This window comes from Acanthopagrus latus, chromosome 22 (assembly GCF_904848185.1).
Source record: "Acanthopagrus latus isolate v.2019 chromosome 22, fAcaLat1.1, whole genome shotgun sequence".
In the NCBI taxonomy this organism is placed as follows: domain Eukaryota; kingdom Metazoa; phylum Chordata; class Actinopteri; order Spariformes; family Sparidae; genus Acanthopagrus; species Acanthopagrus latus.
In genome coordinates this window covers 11,391,464-11,412,822 of record NC_051060.1, presented here as the reverse complement: position 1 = coordinate 11,412,822, position 21,359 = coordinate 11,391,464, and the positions used below count along the sequence as shown (strand labels likewise).

The 21,359-nt window shown below is 38.3% G+C and overlaps 3 protein-coding genes across 10 annotated transcripts in view; 1 reads left to right on the top strand and 2 right to left on the bottom strand.

Annotated features, from left to right (window-relative positions):
• Positions 1-206: 206 nt before the first annotated feature.
• On the bottom strand, positions 207-5,813 carry slc35a1 (solute carrier family 35 member A1). The gene is made up of 8 exons (XM_037086095.1): positions 5,640-5,813; positions 5,181-5,361; positions 4,170-4,329; positions 3,540-3,692; positions 3,318-3,384; positions 2,498-2,674; positions 2,288-2,422; positions 207-1,032 (listed from the first exon to the last, which is right to left on the bottom strand). The coding sequence occupies exons 1-8, from the start codon at positions 5,647-5,649 to the stop codon at positions 899-901; spliced, it is 1,017 nt and encodes a 338-aa protein (XP_036941990.1). The 5' UTR covers positions 5,650-5,813; the 3' UTR covers positions 207-898.
• Position 5,814: 1 nt separating this feature from the next.
• Positions 5,815-21,359, top strand: part of LOC119012366 (phospholipase B1, membrane-associated-like) — a 24,808-nt gene continuing 9,263 nt past the window's right edge. The window contains exons 1-17 of one of the 2 annotated variants that reach the window (XM_037086091.1): positions 5,815-5,997; positions 15,484-15,537; positions 16,084-16,144; positions 16,254-16,291; positions 17,265-17,349; positions 17,452-17,503; positions 17,841-17,921; positions 18,035-18,100; positions 18,213-18,274; positions 18,673-18,748; positions 18,887-18,994; positions 19,727-19,801; positions 19,910-19,981; positions 20,126-20,200; positions 20,287-20,347; positions 20,620-20,678; positions 21,186-21,259. In XM_037086091.1, coding sequence (XP_036941986.1) covers positions 5,844-5,997; positions 15,484-15,537; positions 16,084-16,144; positions 16,254-16,291; positions 17,265-17,349; positions 17,452-17,503; positions 17,841-17,921; positions 18,035-18,100; positions 18,213-18,274; positions 18,673-18,748; positions 18,887-18,994; positions 19,727-19,801; positions 19,910-19,981; positions 20,126-20,200; positions 20,287-20,347; positions 20,620-20,678; positions 21,186-21,259 — 1,253 coding nt within the window. In that variant the 5' untranslated portion in view covers positions 5,815-5,843. Of the gene's footprint in view, positions 5,998-13,571; positions 14,748-15,483; positions 15,538-16,083; positions 16,145-16,253; positions 16,292-17,264; positions 17,350-17,451; positions 17,504-17,840; positions 17,922-18,034; positions 18,101-18,212; positions 18,275-18,672; positions 18,749-18,886; positions 18,995-19,726; positions 19,802-19,909; positions 19,982-20,125; positions 20,201-20,286; positions 20,348-20,619; positions 20,679-21,185; positions 21,260-21,359 lie in introns of those variants that run through there. The other variant, XM_037086092.1, reaches the window with a different exon arrangement.
• Positions 6,622-21,359, bottom strand: part of LOC119012373 (protein yippee-like 5) — a 26,097-nt gene continuing 11,359 nt past the window's right edge. For 4 of the 7 annotated variants that reach the window (XM_037086105.1, XM_037086100.1, XM_037086101.1 and 1 more), the window contains 4 exons: positions 17,801-17,905; positions 12,064-12,209; positions 8,808-8,953; positions 6,622-7,654 (listed from right to left, as the gene is read on the bottom strand). In XM_037086105.1, coding sequence (XP_036942000.1) covers positions 7,433-7,654; positions 8,808-8,953; positions 12,064-12,103 — 408 coding nt within the window. In that variant the 5' untranslated portion in view covers positions 12,104-12,209; positions 17,801-17,905 and the 3' untranslated portion in view covers positions 6,622-7,432. Of the gene's footprint in view, positions 7,655-8,807; positions 8,958-9,874; positions 10,139-12,063; positions 12,210-17,800; positions 17,906-21,359 lie in introns of those variants that run through there. The other 3 variants (XM_037086103.1, XM_037086107.1, XM_037086106.1) reach the window with 3 other exon arrangements.

Sequence of the window (21,359 nt, the reverse complement as noted above, 5' to 3'; positions counted from 1 at the left end):
GTAGAAATGGGGTTGTGTTGAATGTCAGTGGATTAGCTGTTGAACTTTGCTCTGCATGGAAATGTTCTAGGACCTTGTAGGCTGAACGTAAAAGAAACCACCCCACAAACTTAAAATGTGTAAGGACTCCACATACTGAGCCAACGATAAATTGAGGGGATATTGGTAAGAATGCGTATGCTCAGAGTTGAAATAGCAACAGTCACTTTTATCACGTTTCCATCTAATTTTAATGAACGCTTCAAAACAGAAGGCGACAGGTGATACAAAAGATTACAAGACACTGAAGAGATGATATTTATAAGCGTATGATCGTACATGCAATCTGTCGTCGTTCTGCTTTCAAGTATGTTCTCCTGCGAGTCGAACACATTCAGAATCAGACCTATGTGATATGGACATAAGACACTAACATTGCACAGTGTACAACAGACTAATTACTGATTGAAAGAAAATACTCCGTGATAAGGAGCTGTGATATTAATTCATCCCCTGGAGGCTTCAAAATAAAAGTAACACTGTCTTGTCACTGCTCATCTCTCCAGCATGGCTGAAGATGAAATTAAAATTTCACTGATTGCTTCATATTATTTACAAAAGTAAAAAGCAGCTATCATTAAGGGTGACATGTGATTTTTTTTTTAATATCAACTGAAAGATTGCTCAAACCTGCCAACATTAGGCTATTTTTCAGATTATCTGGAAATTCATAGTACTGTCACCAGTCCCATGTGTTCTGAAGTGGGTTGGATCGAGGGAGCAGACCTACTTTAAACTGGAAACAAGACTGTCGTTTGGCTCCGTGATCTCCCTGGTTCAGGAGCTCTCTAAGGTCCTTGTTAAAGGTGACCTGGTCCACCAGTGAAAGAGAGAGACTCCTCTGCTGCAGGTCAGCGACTCACACAGTGATTAGTTTCTGTTTGGACTCCTTGTCCGTGTCCTGCCGGCTCAGCTTGGATGTGTCCTGTTTTGGAAGTCCGTATAGGTAGATGGAAATGCACACAAGGAGAGCTCCAGATGCAAAGGAGATCGCTGCACAAGAGGGAAAGAAGATCAAAATGAGACACTTACAGAATTAAAATATTGCTCCATTCTTTTTTTTTTTGCCTCCATGCAGGCGTTTTCGGGTTGTCTGTCCATCCCAAATTTGTGAACGCAATGTTTCATGAAAGCTTTGAGGGAATTTCCTCGAATCTGGCACAAAGGTGAAAACTGATTATATTGTGGTGATCAAGGGTCACTGTCAACTGCATCAACACATTTTAAGCCATTGCTCAACAATTCATCTGATAATTCTGACAAAATTATACACAAATGTTTCACAGGATAAAATGAGTAAGTTATGACATTTCATATCCAATAGATCAAAGGTCAACTTCAAGGCGACATCATAATATTCAGCAAAAATAAATTATAACCATTATGTTACTGGTGCCCAAAGGCATTCAACTGGGAGGAGGTCATTTTTCTTGTTGAATTCAAAAGCAGGACATGTATGTGAGAACAAATTACTATACAGGTCTGGAAATGTCCTCATCATTTCCTTGGAAGTTCTCCAGGATAAACAAAATGATATGCAAAATATCAGGATTGTCAAAACAGCAGGAAATAAAGTAGTCTGCCAACAAATGTCACTGGATGACCTTTACTGTGCAGCCGTTAATAGGGAACTGTCATCTTTGGTATGTTTGCTTTTGACACAAAGCATTCCATCTATTCAGAGTCTGAGTTGCTCCCCTCAAGAAGACAATGCAGAGTGCCAGTAAAAAGCAAAACATCTTATCTTTTGTTCCAAATGCAAAAAATCTCACATGCGTGTTGAATGTGTGCTGTACACTGTGCGTATGCTGTGTTAATAGTTGTACAAGTGTGTATGACGTGACGCAATGTTTTTATTGTATCCAGTGAGACCAAAGGTGATTTTTTTGACCGTGGCTGGACAATTAAGTTATAGTTCAATCTGTTTTATTACTTTAAACTCTATCCTCCTCATTTGTTGAATAGTGTGTCCCATACTGTGTTCTGTGAGGTTCAATATGATGTATTTAGGTGGCTGGTATTTATGAGTGAGTACAATCCGATGCACATCCCAGATCTGGTGAGCTTTAATAGGGCTCCGACTTTGATATTTGATCATAATTGACTAGATTGAAGAGGACTGTTGGGCCTTGGCAGAGGTATATACTCTACTCTAAAAATGTGTAAACATACAATTCATGAACCCCAATGCGACAAACACAGGCACACATCATTCATAATTCAGTGAAGGTATGACATGCTAACATACTTATCTGCAGTCCAAACAAGAGGACAGACGCCACAGTCGAGAGCACGATGGCGGCTGCGGCGGAGAATCCCTTCATGATGTTGTCTGTGTACTTCACCACCACTGACGTGTACAGACCGCCCACACTGGCCAAGACTGGGAGCGCAAAGAGGAAAGTCAGCTAATATACAGTGAGAGTTGATTTTACATTTTGTGTTTAGATGTACTTACATACTACAAAGCACACCCAGGGTGTGTAACCGAAGAAAAAGCCCTTCTCCAGAACCTTGCCGCCATCGTTCACATAAACCCCGATGAGGGTGACCACGATACCGGAAAGGTACATCTGGATGTTTCTCACCCAGAGAGACGTGTCTGAACTCTTCAAAACCTTCTCAAAGTACACACCTTAATCAGAGAGCAGACACAAACATGTTAGGAATGGGAGCCAAGTAGGGCCATGCTTGCAACTGCGATCACAAGTTGATGCAACAAAAGCTTGTTAACTCGACAAAACAAAAGGCAGATTTATCCAGATCCACAAGATAATTCAGCGCAAGAAGTGGGCTTTTCTTGTTTTCTCGAGATGAAAGGATAATTTGATCACATCTGATCTTAGTCTTTGAGATCACCGTCATGACTGAACACTACAGTTACACGTACGTCACTGAAGTAATAGGAGGAAACAACCTTTTGTGTTCTCGTGATAGCGGATTGATTATTATTACGTTATCTTGTGTAAACAGGATAAACGTGTGATCTCAAGATAACAGCCTGAAAAAAAAAATTACAAGCATGGTAAGGTGCAAATAAATACTTGTAAATACTGTATGGATGTCATTTCAAATGACATAGAACAAGATGACAGATCTGATTCCACAAGAATACAAACACAAATACAATAATATCCTTTAAGCAACTTGTGATATGAAAAGACATCAATTAGTTTAATTGGCTGGTAAATGCTTTTGCACAGTGTTTAGATACTGAAAGCATTTGTATTTTGTGTTGTGTCTTTGTGTCTTTTCCTTAAGCAACCTGTTTTTTTTACCTGCAAATCCTGAGCAAATAACTGCAATAGCGATGGCCATGAATCCAACGAAAGGATTTTGCTCAATCTAAAAAAAGAAATAACGAGATAAGATGTTTAACAGCACCTGCACCTTGAGGAGATACAGGTAATAAACAGCAGAATCCATGATAGAGTGAGTCACAGTAGGTGGATTAACACACACTGAGCCATCATTTACATTTTAACTTGTGCCACCCCCACCTGAACTTTAGTGGCCTCTGCAGGCTTCCATTGGACGAGCGTCACGCCCCCACAGAGCATAAAGACGGAAAACCACTGCAGCCGGCTGAGAGAGCGGTTCAGCATGAGGACCGTGCACAGGGCTGTGCACGGGATCTTCAGCTGATAGGTCACCTGCACAGAAAGAAAAACACAAGACAGGTCTAATATCTATTGACTGTTGTTGTACCTATTTATAGACAGGAGGTGAACTGAGAGTTCCTTTCTGCTTGACACACACACTGCAGATATTATGGAAACTGATGAGAATAACCACTGTTGACTAACACTGGACACGTGTGGAGTCAACATTCCTCCATTTAAAACTTAGGGGAGAACATGTGCTATAATAAGCATTCTACTGCTAAACCAAAGGCCAAAGTGAGCTACAAGTTTGTGTCCAAAAATTAGCATGTACTGAAAATTAATACTTAACAAAACATATAATTTATCAATTATTGGAGTGATATAACAAGGAAAAAAGCCTAAGGTTTTCTGGTTCCAACTCCTCAAATGAGGAGAATGCAAAGGGATTTTGGGTCTTCTTGGAATAATCCTTAGCTTTAGAAACAATTGACTGTCAAGAAAATCAAGAAAATCATGTGTTTATACCTGATAGACCGCTGCATCGAGGTTACTCAAGGCAAGAAAGGCCATGTTATTCTGAACAGCGTACACCAACGAGGGCACGCTCAGCTTCAACAGCTCTTTCGGGCTACAGAATACATGTTCCACTAAGGCATTCTTCAGTCTGGAGAGACTTCCTGTTTCTCTGGGAGAGGAGACATAAATACAGACAACAGAAGAAGAAGAGCAGGTATTTTAGATGACTCAGGACACCGATATGCCTTCCTCTCTACGTGTGGGCACAATGTCTCCAAATAATGTAAAGAAGCTGAAAATGGTCGTATATTAAACTTACCACTTTGGCCTGGATTTTGACTGGATGTTTCTTGTTTTTTGAAGACAAGATTTAACTTCCTTTTCTGTCTTTTGGTTGTCTTATATGCATCTTATCATTATTAGCATTTTCATCGTTCTGTCAATTTAAATTTTATATAACTGCCATTGTATAATACTTTTTGTAGTTTTTAATCACACTACAATAATGTTCTGCCTTACTCTTAGCTTTAGTGCCCTGTTAAGCACTTTTAAGTGTACTTGAGCTGTACCAATACTTTAGTTCTGGGGCAGATGCTGATACCGATATTAGGAAGTAAAAATATGAATACATGTCAGCCAATACACACACATTTTTTGTACTAATACTCAAAAATCACCTTTGTGGCAAGTCGCTATCCAAAATAACATCAGTGCACTGAAACAGTACAACTCACTGATAATTTAGTCATTATAAACGTCCCCAAGTATGTTTTTTTTTTTTTTTTCCCCCTGTATTACAATAAGGTTTCGTATCAGCACATATCTATGAGAGGCTAATAATATTTGGCGCTTTTCTGTGTTTTATGCAATAGCAAAATGAATGTCTTTGGGTGTATTTTTGGGACAGTCAGGAAAAAATTGTAATGAGAATGCGCTTAATCATTGGACTTGTCATGTGAAGTCAGGGTTAGGGTAAAAAACAAACAAAAAGAACAGCATACAACAGTGATTGACACTTACTTTGTGAGCATCCCCAGACTGAGTATTAACTTAATGACCTCAGTGATGCACACTGCAGTCGTGGAGAAGTACAGGTCTCCTGATGAGATGGTCCTTGTGTACCGTAGTGCCACTGTGTATGTAGCCGCCACCAGGGTCATCACAGTCAGGCAGTACAGTTTGAAGACCACGCTCACATTTTCTGAGGAGACAACATGTAGTGACAATACTAACGAAATGGAGATAACGGTCCCTGACCTACATGTTCACTACAACGTTCGACTATAAATGAGACACTTTATTAGTTATTTAACAGACACAACAAGTCACTCTGCTAGTTGAAAATGACATCTCTTAAATGTCGCTCTTTTATGACTTCTGCTCGGTAACATAACGTTCCCAACGGTCTTCTAACGGTGTCTCCAAATGCTAGCTAACATTAGCCCGTGATGCTATCTTGTGTTCACTGGTTAAACTTACCGACGGCCATCGTTGCTCCGGTTTGTGTCCGTCCCAGTGGCAGCGGTGTAAACAGTCCTGCTCAGGTTACATGCCTATAATACTAGTCGATATGGTCAGTGTGAAATGGAGAACGCTGCCCCACCAACACATCATTTGCCAAATGAGTGTGTTTCAGATTTTCCTGTCTGGCAGAGTGATGAGTGACTACCTGCATTTCCCAGAATGCAGCGCGACATGACTTTACGAAGGGTGCATTTGTTTTGCGTACCGCGTGTCGGTTTGTTACATGACTTTCATCGCGCTGTGGAAGCCCATTTCACACAGATAAACGAAAGAAACAAAGAAAACTTCTTTTTTATGAAACAACGCTCCCTTGGTAAGTCTCTGTTATAAGATAAAAAGTCAAAATTATGACATAAAAAAGTCAAAATAATGAGAAGAAAGTAGAAAAGAATTAGAAATTCTAAAATGACAAGTCATAATAACAGGCGAACATCTTAAAATTATTAGATTATAAATCATAAAATGAATTAAAAGATGAGATTAAGATTTTAAAAAATCATCATTATAAGATAAAAAGTCAAAATGTGTCTGATATTTACTTTTTACCTCAAACTTTTGACTTGCATTTTTTTTTGTTTCAAATTTCACAAAATATTATGCCCTGACAGACGAAAACTGATGTGAACTTTTATTTTTAAACAAAAACTAATAGGATAGAATTCAACATTATTTACAAGCAAATTCACATAGTAACATGGTTTGAAAACCATCAATTTTTATACCCTACACCTCCATCCACAGGTTGAGTCTATATGAAGGCTAGTGGTACCAACAAATACTTAGGCTGAAAACACAAAAACTGCAGAGCTGGGTGGCAACTGTCCTGGACTGCAAAATCAACTAATAATACATGTAGATGTTCAAAAACTATTTTGTGATAGCTCAGGCAAGGTACAATATTGAAAATTGACAGACATAAGACATAATAGACTCAATGAATGTGTTGTTTGAATGTGTTTATTTATGACAAAAAAAAACAACAAACACATACTAAGTTTCATTTGTTTGTTTGGAGCAGGAATGTAATGAAATGCAAAAGACAAATGTTGGCTTTTTTCCATCATTTTAAAACCTGTGCTGATCAACTTTATCATCATGTCTGAAAACATAAAGAAAAGTGGGGATATCTGGACTCTTTTTAGGTTTAGTAATAATAACACCAAGGATATAATGAATTTAATTAAAGGGACACAAATCTGTTTGCTATTATAATGTTCTTATTCTCTGGTAAAGGCTAATGTTAAAGAACTACTTCACTGATTATATGAAATAAAGAACTTCTGGCATAGTGTGACAATTAACTCTTGTCAGGAAAGGAATGTATTAAACACACTGCTTGGTGACTGAATCTTCTGTTAAGAGTCAGAACTCACCAGTGTTGTTCATGTCTATTTGAACTCCTACATAACAATCTGTCTGTCTGAGCCTCTTTGAAGGGAGTGTACCCTCTCCCTCTAACAGCAGCCCAACTCCCACCACTCCAACACATTTCACCAACATCACAGCCTGTCGGGAACATACCGAAGCTCTAAATGGGTAGAGAAGCAATGGTTTTAATACCCATCATAGAAGAAATTCTGATGTTTAAAGTTATGGGAAAATGTCCACCACGTCTTGTTTCGACTTCCCAAAAACACCCAGCTTGTGATATTATTTTGGCGTAGCTCTACTCACAAATGGCACACTGTCCATGCAAGTCCATGCGCTGTAAGCACGGGTTGAGCTTTGTAGCGGCAACACGAGTGAATTCAGGAGTTGTCAGAGGGAACATGCTCGAACCCTTCGCTCTCCCTCACCAGCGCCCTCTCCAGGATGACACGGCCCTCCTTGTAGCGCTGGCTTTCCTCAGTGGCGAACTCGTACATCCAGCCCAGCTTGCTGTTGCAGTTCTTGCAGCTGACGTCCCGCACCATGTGTCTGCCGGTCAGCATGACTCTGTCTTGCACCTCGCTGTGCTGCAGGTTCACAACCTGGAGGGCAGCAGTCAGACACGTGTCACTGTAAGTCTAATAGTCTCATAGTTTACTACAATAGTGAGAGAAGAACACAAATACATTCAATACGCAGAGGTATTAAAGGAAAAAGTTCACCCAAAAAATAACAATCAGCCATTAACTACTCAGCTGCTACTACCTCTCAGATGGAAAGTTGAATCAAAGTGCATGATTTACAAAACATTTCTGCAGCCTTACAGCAAAACAGTGTTGCGGTATTTTCCTAAACAGCTGAAGCAGATGGAGACTTGTTTTAAAACATAAAAAAGCAGACACAACAACAGAAAAGCAAACAATATGGCTCCATAAGGCTATGGCATACCTGCCACTGTTTCCTGAAGCCTTGAAATCCCAAATTGATTTGAAAAAACACCCTTTTTAGAGCAGAAATCTTCATTGTAGCTGCTAAGCTAAAAACGTTAGCATGCACCCTGTCTATAGTTGGTGCACAAGCTTGACCACATGTAAAGGGTGTAAATAGCATCCCAAATCAAACAAGAATGACATAACCTCACCCAGTTTCTCTCAACATGGAGGGACACTAAGTAGATAATGACTGGAGTTTCATTTTTGGGTCAACTTTTCCTTTAAACTGGTAAAGCTTCAAATTTGAGAGGCTGGAGCCATCAAATGTTTTACTTGTTGATTTAACTGAATAATTAACTAATTGCATCAGCTCTAACAATGTCTTCAGACATCTAGGAATGGTAGTTATTTTATTGACATTAGGATACATTTATCTCTTTCTTGTTTAAAACTATTTCTTCTGTATACCAATGCTTACAGCCCCACCACTACTCCAGGCTGGGGCTTGTTTATGTTGACATGACACTGCCACCTCCTGGATAATTTCATGCTTACTAGCAAATGAGAAAAGGGTTTTGCAATCTGTATTGAGGAACTGATGATGTGGACAATATCAAGTCAGCTACACATTCAGTATATCACCGTGGTAACTATATAGAGCTGCAATGGAAATGGCTGTCTGACCCATGGCAATCTTTGAACATCTGAAACATACACTGAAATGTATGCTGACACATTTAATCTTAATCTTAATCTTTAATGGTCCATAACTACAACTCTATTGTCCTGCATGATCCAGGTGAAAGAAGTGACGTGCTGGTACCTTGTTGAACAGGAAAGCTCGGCCGGTGGCTCCAGTGAAGCGCGTGGAGATGAGTTCTGCTCGGTTGGTCAGAATGGTGTCACAGTTGGCGCAGGAGAACAGGCGAGTCCCACCGATGTGGTCCAAGAAGATCCGTCCCATCGTGTCTACCTCCAGCAGGTTAAAACAAAAACAAAGAAACGAGCCTCGTTAGATGATGCAACACACATCTCTTTTGCAACTGCAATAATATCAAAGTACAGAGAATAACAGACAATAGTATTTTCTTTTCATAGGGTGAGAAATATAACAATAGATGCTGTAAGATTTCAGAGATTTTTCCTTCTGTTTATACCCATTTTGAGCCGTGTTGTATATTAACTAACAGGACTGTTGCAGACCAATGAGATAATGTATTTAGCAGTAACACAATTTGCTGGGTTTTCTAAATACATTACTGATCTTTTTTTTTTCTTTCCCCCATTAGGCTAATTAAATCAGTTTTCCATCAAGTTTACATTCCAATACATAGTGACACTGAATTCAAATACAATATATACTGTAACAGGTTATTTTATCCGTATTGCTCACTTCTTTTATTAATGACTCCCTATTTCTAAAAAGTATTGCACTGAGGGTGCGAGTCCTGTAAAATATACATTATGTTTTATTATGACTTGGCGTAAACAATAATTATTAAAAGGTACTTTTTCATTTGCATTCCTTGTTTGGCTATTGTCAGGTGTTTACAACCACTTTCTGGTCTTATCTAAGATTAATTTGGTGCTCACTCGGTGTGAACAAAACAGTAGTATTTACGACTTTAACTCCAGAATGGTGGGATTTTCTAGGATGCACTTGAAGGCATCACTAGGCCAGTATGTCACTAACAAGGTTAAGCAAAACACGGGAAAAATCACAACGTTTCCCTGTGGTTTAGTTTTTTCTTATAAACTAGCAAAAGCTGTAAGTTTATGAAATAACGAACAACGCTACAGTGTGTTTTCCAGCCTGTCAGAGAGAGGAAACCATGTCAACAGCATCCACATAACAGCTAACGTTAACAACGGTTCAGCCTGATGTCTCACCTCGTAATGTTAGCTAGTTGGAGGAAAAGAGAGGTGTTTTCTTGTCGAGGTGTCTTCTCCACCTGTATTTCCTCACCCTCGAGTGATTTAATAGTAGGTTCCTGTTTCGGTTTCCTCTGAGTTGAGTTTGACAACAACAATAACAGAGGAGAACAGTTGATGAAACGATCTCTTACAATGGCGTTTGTTTCGGCCAAACTGGCAGCAGCGAGACCGCGATCTTCCGCATTCAACTTTCAAAGTAAAATATTTCTTTTGACCGGGACGTTTGAAGATGGTAACGTCTTAACAATAATGACTGCAGTCAGAATGCCTGACATCTTAAATGTGTAACAGAGCTCGCAGTGAAACTCAAAGTCATCATTTGTATGCCTGGAATCAGCTTGTGTTTTCAACTACAAACGCTGTGCTTTTATTTTGAATGGTGAGTTGCCTTGGTGTTTTCCGTGTTTTGACGGCAGCTTAACGTAGCTGTAAGTGATCGCCACTGGGAGGCAGCAGAGGAAGCAAAGACTACACTCCCCAGCTGTTAAAGGAAATTATTTAGCTCTCTTTTCAGTAAAACTATATCGTAATGAGTATTATTTGAACATTTACATCTTTGCTGGAACCAGTAGTTTTGAGTGCCATAGACAGATAAGGGATGTCAGTGGACAATCAAATTGTTGGTTTTGGCTTTTTTATGGGATTCGTTGCCAATAATTAGGAAAATATAGGAAAACTAACTGTTAAGAAACATCAAATGGCTCCCTATAGTTTGTCAAGGTCAAGAAGCCCTGAGATTCCAGATTTTTATTGAAAGACGATATTAGAGCCAAAATCTTCACTGTGGTCGCTAGGTTAATAGCATTGGCATGCACCCCTTATGAGGAGAGTGTAAATAATGTCCTTAAATCAGTTTGGGATCTCATAGCTTCTGAATACTTGGTTCATGTTTTAAAAACCTTATTTTAGAAAAAGTTGTGGTGACTGGAGACAGACAAATCTTTTTTGATCCTTTTTCAATTGTGTCATCAATCACACATATAATTTTTGCCAATTCAGAATATAATTTTCCATGTCAGTAAAGTTGCAGTTTGTCATAAACCTAATGAAATATAAGACTGTGAAATGCGTCATTATAAAAACCAACAACTGCTGGTGACATTGTCTCGTTTAATGCTCACCAAAACCTGTAACTGAAACATTGTAGAGCTGCTCCTGTATATCAGCAGATCTCAGAAATAACAAACTCTCCACACACATAACTGCAGTTGTCAAAACGGACAGATTTGTTGTGATTTTAAATAATTGTCTTTCTCTATTCTCTACCCTGCAAAGTTTTTCCAAATTAAGGTCCCATGGGGTCCACCTGAGGGGGTGTGACTAGATGCTGCTACCTTATTTTGCTTTAAAGCTCCACAGAGGTTTCATGGACTGCAAGACTTGTCCCAAATTTCCACTGGCATGGTGGTTAGTCAATAATGACTGGATTTTCATCACTCTGTGAACTTCACCTTTTTATACTGCAGACAGGTTCATACATTATAGACATGGTGGCGCCTCCAGATTTAACAGCTTGGTGTGCTTGTGTGCTTATCAATTATGACAGACCAACTGAGCGTTGATCAAGGCTACCACATGCCCCAAGGACAACAACAACAACAACAACAACAACAACAACGGCAAAGATCCTACAATCAAGTAACATTAAAAGAGAATTAACCTGTTGCTATAACCTTAAAATGTAAATATTAAGAAAGATGTTTGTAAGAAGTTGATTGAACAAAACGCTTCCTATGTAAAGTATACACACCCTCATTATTTCATGTTTTTGCTGTTAACTTTAAGAGCGTATTTAAGCTCAATCTTAAATTTCAGAAAAGGTATGAAAGTAAAGGATTTTATTTTTCTCCAGAGTCCAGAATTTTACTTCAAGCTGTTTAATAAATATCATAGCATTTTGTCTCGTCCTCTGTAACAGGAGGTACAACTTTGTCAGAGAAAAACTACAAAATCCTGTCTGTCTGTCATCTTTTCCTAACACAAACTAAGAACGTGGTGATTCCATTCCGTGTCAAGTTCAGGTCAGTCAGTTTTTAATTGTTTGTACAGACGCAGAGGAAGACTGCATCTTCGCACATGCAGCAGTGTAACTAAGCTACAGGACAAACTGTTCGGCCCAACTAAGCCTGCTCAAAGATTATTACCGATCAGGAGATAAAAGCCTTGCTTCAGACAGGGGTTCATGCAGAGGTAATGTCCTTGAAGGATGATAACAGACTGTAAAGGCAGTTTGGCCTCATATCTGGATTATGGTAATCAGCGATCATAGTTGTGCTATATTCTGGATCTGCTGGAAGGACACAGTAGAGAGAAATGTGAAGTCATGACTGAACAGCTGAGTCATTTAAATACATACAGACTGGGGGTGTGTGCAGCTGTCCAGGTGATTGACAGGTGACAGGCAAGGTGGTATTCTGTGTATTTGATGACATAACATGACAGTTGTATAAAACACCCGGTTGTTGTTTTCTTAACATTTATGCCCCTCTGGCCGACCATCACCTCTCTAATCAGGGCGGAGATACGAGATGTTCGAACCTTAACACACTGAAGAATCATTGTTAGGTAAAAATTAACATATTTCCATAGCTATGATGAGAATATACATATATTACATCTGCACATCACACGCAGTTAGCTTTAAAAGAAATGCAATCACTGTCTCCAAATAATTAAGACATAAAAACAAACATATCAAATTATGGGAGAAACTGTTCAGGAGGGAGTCAAAAATCAAAGTATGTGTCGAAACATTTGTCCATTCATTTTAGATTTATGTAACTCATGTGACATAAAGAGGCATGTTGGTTGGGAAACTCATTTTTCCTCATTGTGCTCATAAAACCTGTAGATAAAAAGAGATAGCGGCAACTATTTCTGCTAATAAGCAAGATAATCTTTCCTCCTTTCACTGGTGGGGTTTTGAAATAGCCGTCCACACAGTTAATAATTCAGCCTGCAAAGTGGTGTGATTCCTGACCTTGTGTTGTCGCCGGTCAAGTCAACATGTCAGGGACTTGTTTATTTGATATTTAAGGAATAGTCTGATATTTTGAGGGAAATGCTCTTTTTCATTTACAGGCTATCAGCAGCTTTAACTGAAGTGACTCCCAGTTGTCTCCTCGTCACTGTGAGGTTCACAGGTGACCAGTGGGATGAAATAGTTCATATCCCAACATCTAACAACTTCATGCATGTTTTTTGCACTTAAACAGAAGCAACACACTAATAAAAAAAAAACACAAAAGTAAAAGCATGCATTTAAAATTTTTACTTAAAATTACAAAGGTTTTAGCATTAAAATACATTTAAAGCTTGTTAAGCTACTATAGTTTAACTACTATCTTATCTGCTGGGTAGAAGAATTTCCTGTCAGGGATCAATAAAGTTTAACCTTAATCTTTGATACTACAACATAATGTATTTCAGTTGGTGTCGTGGAGTGAAAAGTCAAATGTAAAAAATAAACTTTCTATGTGCATTAGAAAGACATTTTAATCAGAAGAAAAAATGCTTCATTGACTGTTTTTTTTTTACCTTAAAGGACAACACGATTGCATAAAGTTTTACTTTGTTTATATGTGGCGGACCCTGACACCTTTCTAGCTTCAAACAGTGTTCTGGTGCCTTATTTATTATTATTGTTTATTCATTTATTTATTCTTTTGAGAACAGCTTGTTTAGTCAGTTATGGAAAAAAAAATATTTCTGAGTTTGTATTATCACCTCATTAATATTGTTAATATCAAGATTTTGAGGTCGAATTTCTTCTCCCCCTATTGCCCCTTTAAAAGTACCAAAAGTATCTATCATGCAGAGTGACAAAGAGCGGTTGTTTATTTGATATTAGGAATGCCACGGTAATTATTGTTTGGTAGTATCCAGAACACACTGGTAGGCGGATTTTGTTTTCAGGCCAGGCTAACTGTTTCCCCCCTGTTTCTAAACTATTTGCTAAGCTAATTTAACCAGCTGCTGGCTCCAGTGACATACTTACTTTACAAATGTGCATCAAGCCTAACAGAAATACTCAGATTGAGAGTTGCATTAAGTTTTAAAGAAATCAGTAGTCACGTTGTTTGACTGCATCAGTGGTGAGACGTTTAGCTTCAAAACTCAAAATATCAAAAGCATCCAGCACAGTCTGTTGACTTAAAACCCTGGAGATTTAAATGATCGTGGTAATTACAGAAGAAAACCAAAGCTTGTGTTACACAAATCCTGAAGTGTAAATGCTGATCTGCAGATTTTTTTCACAACTAAAAAGCAAAATGATAATGTGTCTGTGTTGTATGCAGCTTGTTTAGGCTTGAGCCTCTTCTCTTATCACACTACAGAATAGATAATATATTGCTCTTTTATCTGAAAAATGTTAGAACCTTTTCCATTAGCTTACCAAAAACAATGTGACCAGGTGAACAAGTCATGTTTTATTGTATTGTAGATTCTCATATTAATACTTACTTATTGAAACTAAATCAATCCGATCAGAAACAGAATCAAATAACATCCCAAAGTTCACTTTCAGTCATCATCACGTAAGTGTTTCATTATCAGGGTTATTGTTTCATTATAAAACCTTACAGCTGTGTCCTTTGGACAACTCAGGCTAGTCCCTCCCCTCTGTGCATATTCATGATATGTATAGTTTACTGGACAGGTAGAACTGATTATCACTTAGTCAGACAGCTGATCACCTGACAGAGAGAACAGAGAGGAAACACGGCTGCAGGAAAAACATCCATGAGGACCAAATCACAGAATATGAGAGAGATGAAGTTTCCACAGCTGCTGCTGATCACAGTCCTGGGGCTCACATGGACAACAGGTTCCTCTGCTTGCTGTGTTTTATGCTCCCTTTACATCACTCTTGTTTTCACAATCTTAAACTGCTGTAGAGGGTTTTTACATTATAGATTATGTTGTGAACTTAAATGTAAAGGAGCATTATTTTAGGGGGATGGAGGTGGATTGGATGGTTTGGAACTTAAGTGACACCCATCAGTGGAGAAGAGTATATCTAAATACTTGAAAAAAAAACTGTTTTATTTTAAAAAAGGATTATTTTGTAAGACAGCCTTGTAATTCAAATTCATAATTTGTTTCTTGGAATCCCCTTTTGATTTGACATCAGAACAATTATTCTTTCTGCTTTATGCCTTTTAAACAATATTTTTAAATGTCAAAGTTTAGCATTCAAAGTTCCTGCACAGCTCCACAGTCATTGAAGTTAATTTAGCACACTAATTTCCTAGTGTAATATGTTGTTATGCCTCTAAAGTGAAGAGCGTTTGAGCTGAGTTTGCACTGTTTTCCCATTATTTCCACTTAGGTTTATTTTTTTTTTACAAACTGTATGAAAATTGTTCATTGGATCTCTACAAACACACTAATTCTAGTGGAGATGCATGAGGTGATGTGTTTTACATGTTTGTGACAAAGTGTAACATTCAGGCTATAAGAAAAAAAATATATGATAGTCATGAGTGTGTTTTAATACTTTATTCACTATATTTAATACACAAATGTTTTTAATAGTCTTTGTTATCTATGCCTGGTTTCAGTAACCGGACTGCCCTGCACTCAGATGTTTCCCTCTCAGCCGCCCCCTTCAAATGGTAAGTCAGTCAGAGACCAAGTTTATTAGAGCACCACTTATATTAACGGCTAAACTGTGGACTTCAATTGATTTCTCTAACTGCTACTGTGAGTGGACATTATTTGATTTATACAACCTTCATTATTCTAAACAAGTACTAGTGGTTGAACATGAATCTATTTATTAATTTATGAATTTCTTTTTTCTTTTTTTTTTTTTTAAAAAAGCTACTTGTACTTTAGGTTTGTTTCAGCTACTTCATATTTTAACTGCATTATAATTCAGCTTTGTGAAATATGATGCATGACACTAGATGCATGATGATACTAGATTAAACTTTCCCTTTTTCTGAAGGATCTAAATACTTTCTTTTTTACCACTGATTGATTGATTGATTGATTGATTGATTGATACAGTAAATATCACATTTACCCTCAGATTTGCCCTTTGTATCAACCCTCATAGAACGACTACAAAAATATTTTATTTCTGTTTCACACAAAGCAAATTCTCCTGCATCTCAATGCAGATATAACAATTAAATTCTCTTTTTTTCTCCATTAAGTAAACAGTGTTAGACCTTCAGATGTGGCGGCGCTCTCCTCCATTGGACTTCACATGCACAGGTAAGAACAGGTCACCAGTCAGCTTCCCCCTTGATGTGATAATTGTGCCATAAGGACTTCAGTTCAACAATGCAGAGACACACTCACACCCCGATTTTTTCTTTTCCAGCAGCACTGAGCTATCTACAGTGGTATCACGACTCAGAGGTTAGTATTACTTTGTTGCTCATGGTGTTTTACAAAACACTAAAACCTAAACCAAACAATAATTCTGAAATAATTTACTTAATCTAATTACAATCTTGCAAGCTTTACTTATCCCTCGTACTGCATGTTCAGGATTGCTTGGAAAGCTTCAGTATGTTCTGGTCACTTTCACTAGAACTTGATTACAACCTGAGCACATGGTGTAATTAATCTGAAGAGGTTGATATGAGCCTCTTCCACACTACTGTACACTATCTTTACTACACCGATATCTACGCTTGCCGCGATACTTTGAAACAGTGAACCCCAATACGCTTTAAATACACTGGGCCTGTGGTCTGTTATCTTATTTGAAAGCCGTTCATGAAATACAAAGCATAGCCGGTACTTCATAGGGTTAAAATACTGACTGACACAAAGCAGGAAGGCCACAGTTAAGTTAATTTCTCTGAATTAAAGTGCCAGTCCAGGATTTGAAGCTATTTTGAAACACTTTAAAGGCATACTATGTAGTTTTAAAGAAGACATTCAAATTCAGAATATTATTAATCACAATATTAACAAGGTGATAATACAAACTCAGAAATATCTTTTTTCCATAACTGACTGAACAAGCTGTTCTCAAAAGGAAAATAAGGCACCAGAACACTGTTTGAAGCAAGAAAGGTGGCAGGGTCTGCCACATATAAACAAAGTAAAACAGTATGAAATTGCTCTGTCCTTTAATGTCAGTTTGTTTATTTTGTTTATTCAGTCATGAAAACAAAGAGAGTTTGTTTATTTAATTTGGTAAGACATTAAAAAATATCAGTCGCTGAAGCTCTTAATAAAGATCATTTCTGTATTACACTGTCATGTTTGTGAGGTTTAGTCTATACAGAATTCTTTTGTGACATGGCCAAATCCAACTATTTGATCCATGTTTTATGCTCTGGGTTTTGTTGGTAAACTTGTGTTAATTTTCCTCCATCAGAGCTGATGACATTCTTCAATCCTGCACTGATGAGCCCTCTGTCAGATGAGATAAACCTTTACGCCCCTCATTTTGTTCAACACAGGTAAAAACAGCCCTTCCTGACACATGAGATAAGTTCAACAGATAACTATGTCTGCTTCAGATGGTTTAAAGCTGATTTCTTCTTGTTTGGTCTGGTCTGTAGCACACTGGTGGAGCAGGCGGAGGAAGTGTCCCGATACCTCCAAAACAATCAGGTATGATTTTATCATATTGGACACTTTTACATCTACATCTATATTTCAAAATACATCAGATGCAATAGTACAAGACTAAACAATATGAAAATACTTCCCTGTGGGTTAAAGTCCTGCATTTCTTATTGTATTCAAGTAAAAGTGCTATCACCAAAATATACGTAGGGATTTCAGCTGTCACTGATATTATTACATACGGCATTATTAGGCTGTTACTAAATGCTAATACTACTATAATGTTTAATAATTAGCCAATAGAGGCATTAGCTCCAGTAAGTTGGAGCCCTCCAAAAGTACCTCTTTAATTATCTGGGTATCACTGATTTTTCTCCTGCAGGCCTCTGATGTGGAGAGCGACTGGAAGCTGCTCCTTCTCTTTGTGCAGGTGGATCAGCTCTGTGCCTGTGAACCACAACAGGTACAAAAACAACAACATATATTGAAATTGATGCAACTGCTGGAAATGAAAGCATGCACGTGTGGTGTGTTTGCAGACATAAAGCCAAGACGTCAAATCCCTTGTACTTTCAGGTTCAGTCTGTCATCAAAGCAACAGTTGAAGAGGTGGACGGTGCTCTGCAGCTGCTGCACTCTCAGGTAGATTTCAACATTACTTCTATATACAGCATTCAGTAGTAACATTCAGTCACAGTTAATGTCAATATTCACACATTTTACGCATTCTTTGTTTCACTTCACTGTGCTGTAGCTGAAGCGAACCATCGTCAGTGTTGCATTGTGGGATGGAGAGCGCAACGGATATCACAACAAGTGAGTTCATGAGTAAAACTACACCTTTACCAGCTGTTCCTTAAGACTTACAAAGACAGAGTCTGTGAGTCTTTACTTGTTTGAATTAAGTTTGTTTTACACTGATAGAATTACTGTGTCTGTAAATACAGTTTGGTGAATTTGGCAAGAGTGACACAAGAGTGACACAAGAGTGACAAAAGGATTCGGGGCTTTAAAAAAAACGATCTATCTCTGTAGAGGGACTTTGTGGCAAACACAAATCTTTTAGAGTCTATTTCCACCCAGCTTTAACGATAAAGCTTATCTCACTGTGATAAACTGAGTTTCTGAAGTCCTGATGAGTGCAGAATGTCTGCATAATCGTGAAGTTATATGAGTATAACGTTTTAATGGGTGAGTCTGTTTTTTAATGACAGGATTTGCCAATGCATGGAGACATACAGTGAGGGAGAAGTCAGACTTCAGAGAGCCCTGCTGAGTCTGGCTCTGCAGGTTAGTCTATTATTCACATCCAGAATGATCTGTTAGCTCAAGTCAGTCCTTTGGTTGCTCTAGCTGATGTGCGGTGGTCGAGTCCGCTGTAGTGCAAATGATATATATCTTTATGTTGAACTTTTTTTTTCAACCCAGGAGTCCTTGGATGAGCTCATGGTAAAGAAACGTTGGTATGGCGACAGGGATGACTTCACTGTCATTTTGCAGGAATCGCCGTTCATCGCAGACCTTTCATCCATTTCTGTGAGTCTTTCAACTCCTAGTGTTACAGTTTCTCTACTATTTCTGAGGTGAACAAAATCACATGGAGATATGAGTATGATGAGAAAACAAAAATACCACAAAGAGTCACAAAAAGTACCACAAAGAGATGCAGAACTACCACGAACAGTCACAAAAGTACCACAAAGAGACAAAAAACTACCATAAAGAGACACAAAAGTACAACAAAAAGACATAAAATCACAACAAAGACAAAATCATCACAAAGACACATAACACATGACACATAACTACTACAAAGAGAGACAAAATTACTACAAAGTGACTGAAAATAACTACAGAGAGACAAAAATCCTATAAAGAGAGACGAAATTACCCCAAAGAGATACAAAAGTAACACAAAGAGGTATGAAAGTACCACAAAGAGACATAAAACTACTACAAAGACTACAAAAAGGCATAAAACAACTACAAAGGGACACAAAACCATCTGAAAGAGATGAAAAAGTGTCTACAAAAAGACACTGTCTCTATCCATTTCCGTGTGTGCCTATAAAGGGGGGACAGGTTTCTTTTAACATACCCAATTCATTCCTCAAAATAAATAAAGATAATGAAGTGAAAGATTAAATAAGATCAGTCAGTCTGTGAGAGTAACAGATAAGGAGTCCTGGTGATCTCTCTGCAGGACAAACTGTTCTCTCTGTATTCAACACACAGTTTGATGATGTTGATGTTCTGTGTTTTGAACAGAGCGGAAAACCTCTCTCAGAGTCACGGGCCCTACAGCAAACTGACAACCTGATGGTGCAGATGTGGACAAACCTGGTGAGGCCTATCTCTCCTTCTCTCTCCTACAGACACACATGCATATAGACAAACATACAGAGTCATTGTCCTCTCACACGTAAAGACAATGAGTTGTCTGTCTTGCAGCTGCAGCCCACACGTGTCCAACGCAACACAGACGACAATGGAAATATCATCGCGTTGCCGTGTCCAACCGAGGTGAGAAACTGCGCTGAAGACTCACACGCATGCAGTTACTAGATCAGCATGTTAACGTGCATTATTACATGTACTCTTTTATATTCTTCCTTTCTTCTCTCCCAACCCGCCTCTTTCTCCATAATCACATCTGCCCTCCCTAAGGACCGACCCTTCCTGAGGACGGAGGGAAACTCTCCTTCATATCACCACAGGGATGCCTCTCCTCTCCTTCACCCAGTGAGTACTGTCAAATGGAGAGTGTCACAGTGTTGTACGCCTCCTGGTTGATTCTGACTGTGAACGTGCTCTGTGTGTGCGCTCAGTTCACAGGCACAGAGATGCCCTGTGAGGACCTCAGCCCTTCACCCTCCACACCCACCTCAGGTAAGATTTTCACGTGGACACATGAAAATATAAAAGTAAGGTCTAATATCAACACACAAAACAATGTATTTGCTATCGGACCTTTTACTGGATTTTCCTTTTATTTGGCATTTTATCACTTTTGCTTGTTTTTCGTCTGTTTTACCTTTTATGATTCATGTCACACTGACAATGTATTGTCTATTTGTTAATTAGAAGGATTAGGTTCTGTGCTGTTTAAGTAATTTGTTGTCTGTTTTAGTAAAAGTTTTGTGTTCTCTGTATTTTCCCAGTCCATGAACTCAGGCCTGGTGATATCAAAGTGGTGGCTGCTGTGGGAGACTCTCTGACAGTGAGTCATTTTCTCATCGTCTAAGTTGGTTAGTTAGATAAATATGTAAAAAGTAGGACCATAATTTTAAACTCTAAAACATAGGTGTCTAAATATGCAGTGTAAAAGAGTTAGACATTTCCTAAACATTTCCTAGTAAAGTAGTGAAGTTACGTTCCTGTACGTTACATTTATATCTGCAATAAGCGGAAATCAATAGTGCAAGGTAACAGGAGACAGAACATGATTTTATTAATCGAAAAGATAATAATTAATCTCTAATAGTGTCATGGTCAGATTGAACTTTTTAACAGTTGGCTGAAATCTTTGCCTCCACTGTGAATGGTCCAAAGGTCTCAAGGAATCAGTGGACATTAAGACCATCAAGATAATTATATTAGAGAAATGAAAAGATGAACAAAGTACGGTGGAAAATATTTAAAAGCTACACTTAAGGACGAGCCTGATATACTGTTCACACTCTAAAATAAGCACAACTTATGCCTTCTTTCCTCTTCCATCTGTCAGGCGGGGAACGGTATAGCTTCCAGTCCTAATAACATCCTGGATGTCCTGAGTCAGTACAGAGGTCTATCCTGGAGGTATGTCAGCACTTTTCTCACACTTTGTTTGCAATTATTCTCAAGTGTTGGTGTTAAAGTATGACCCTATGACCCTTATTTTCTCCCATCATGACACCAT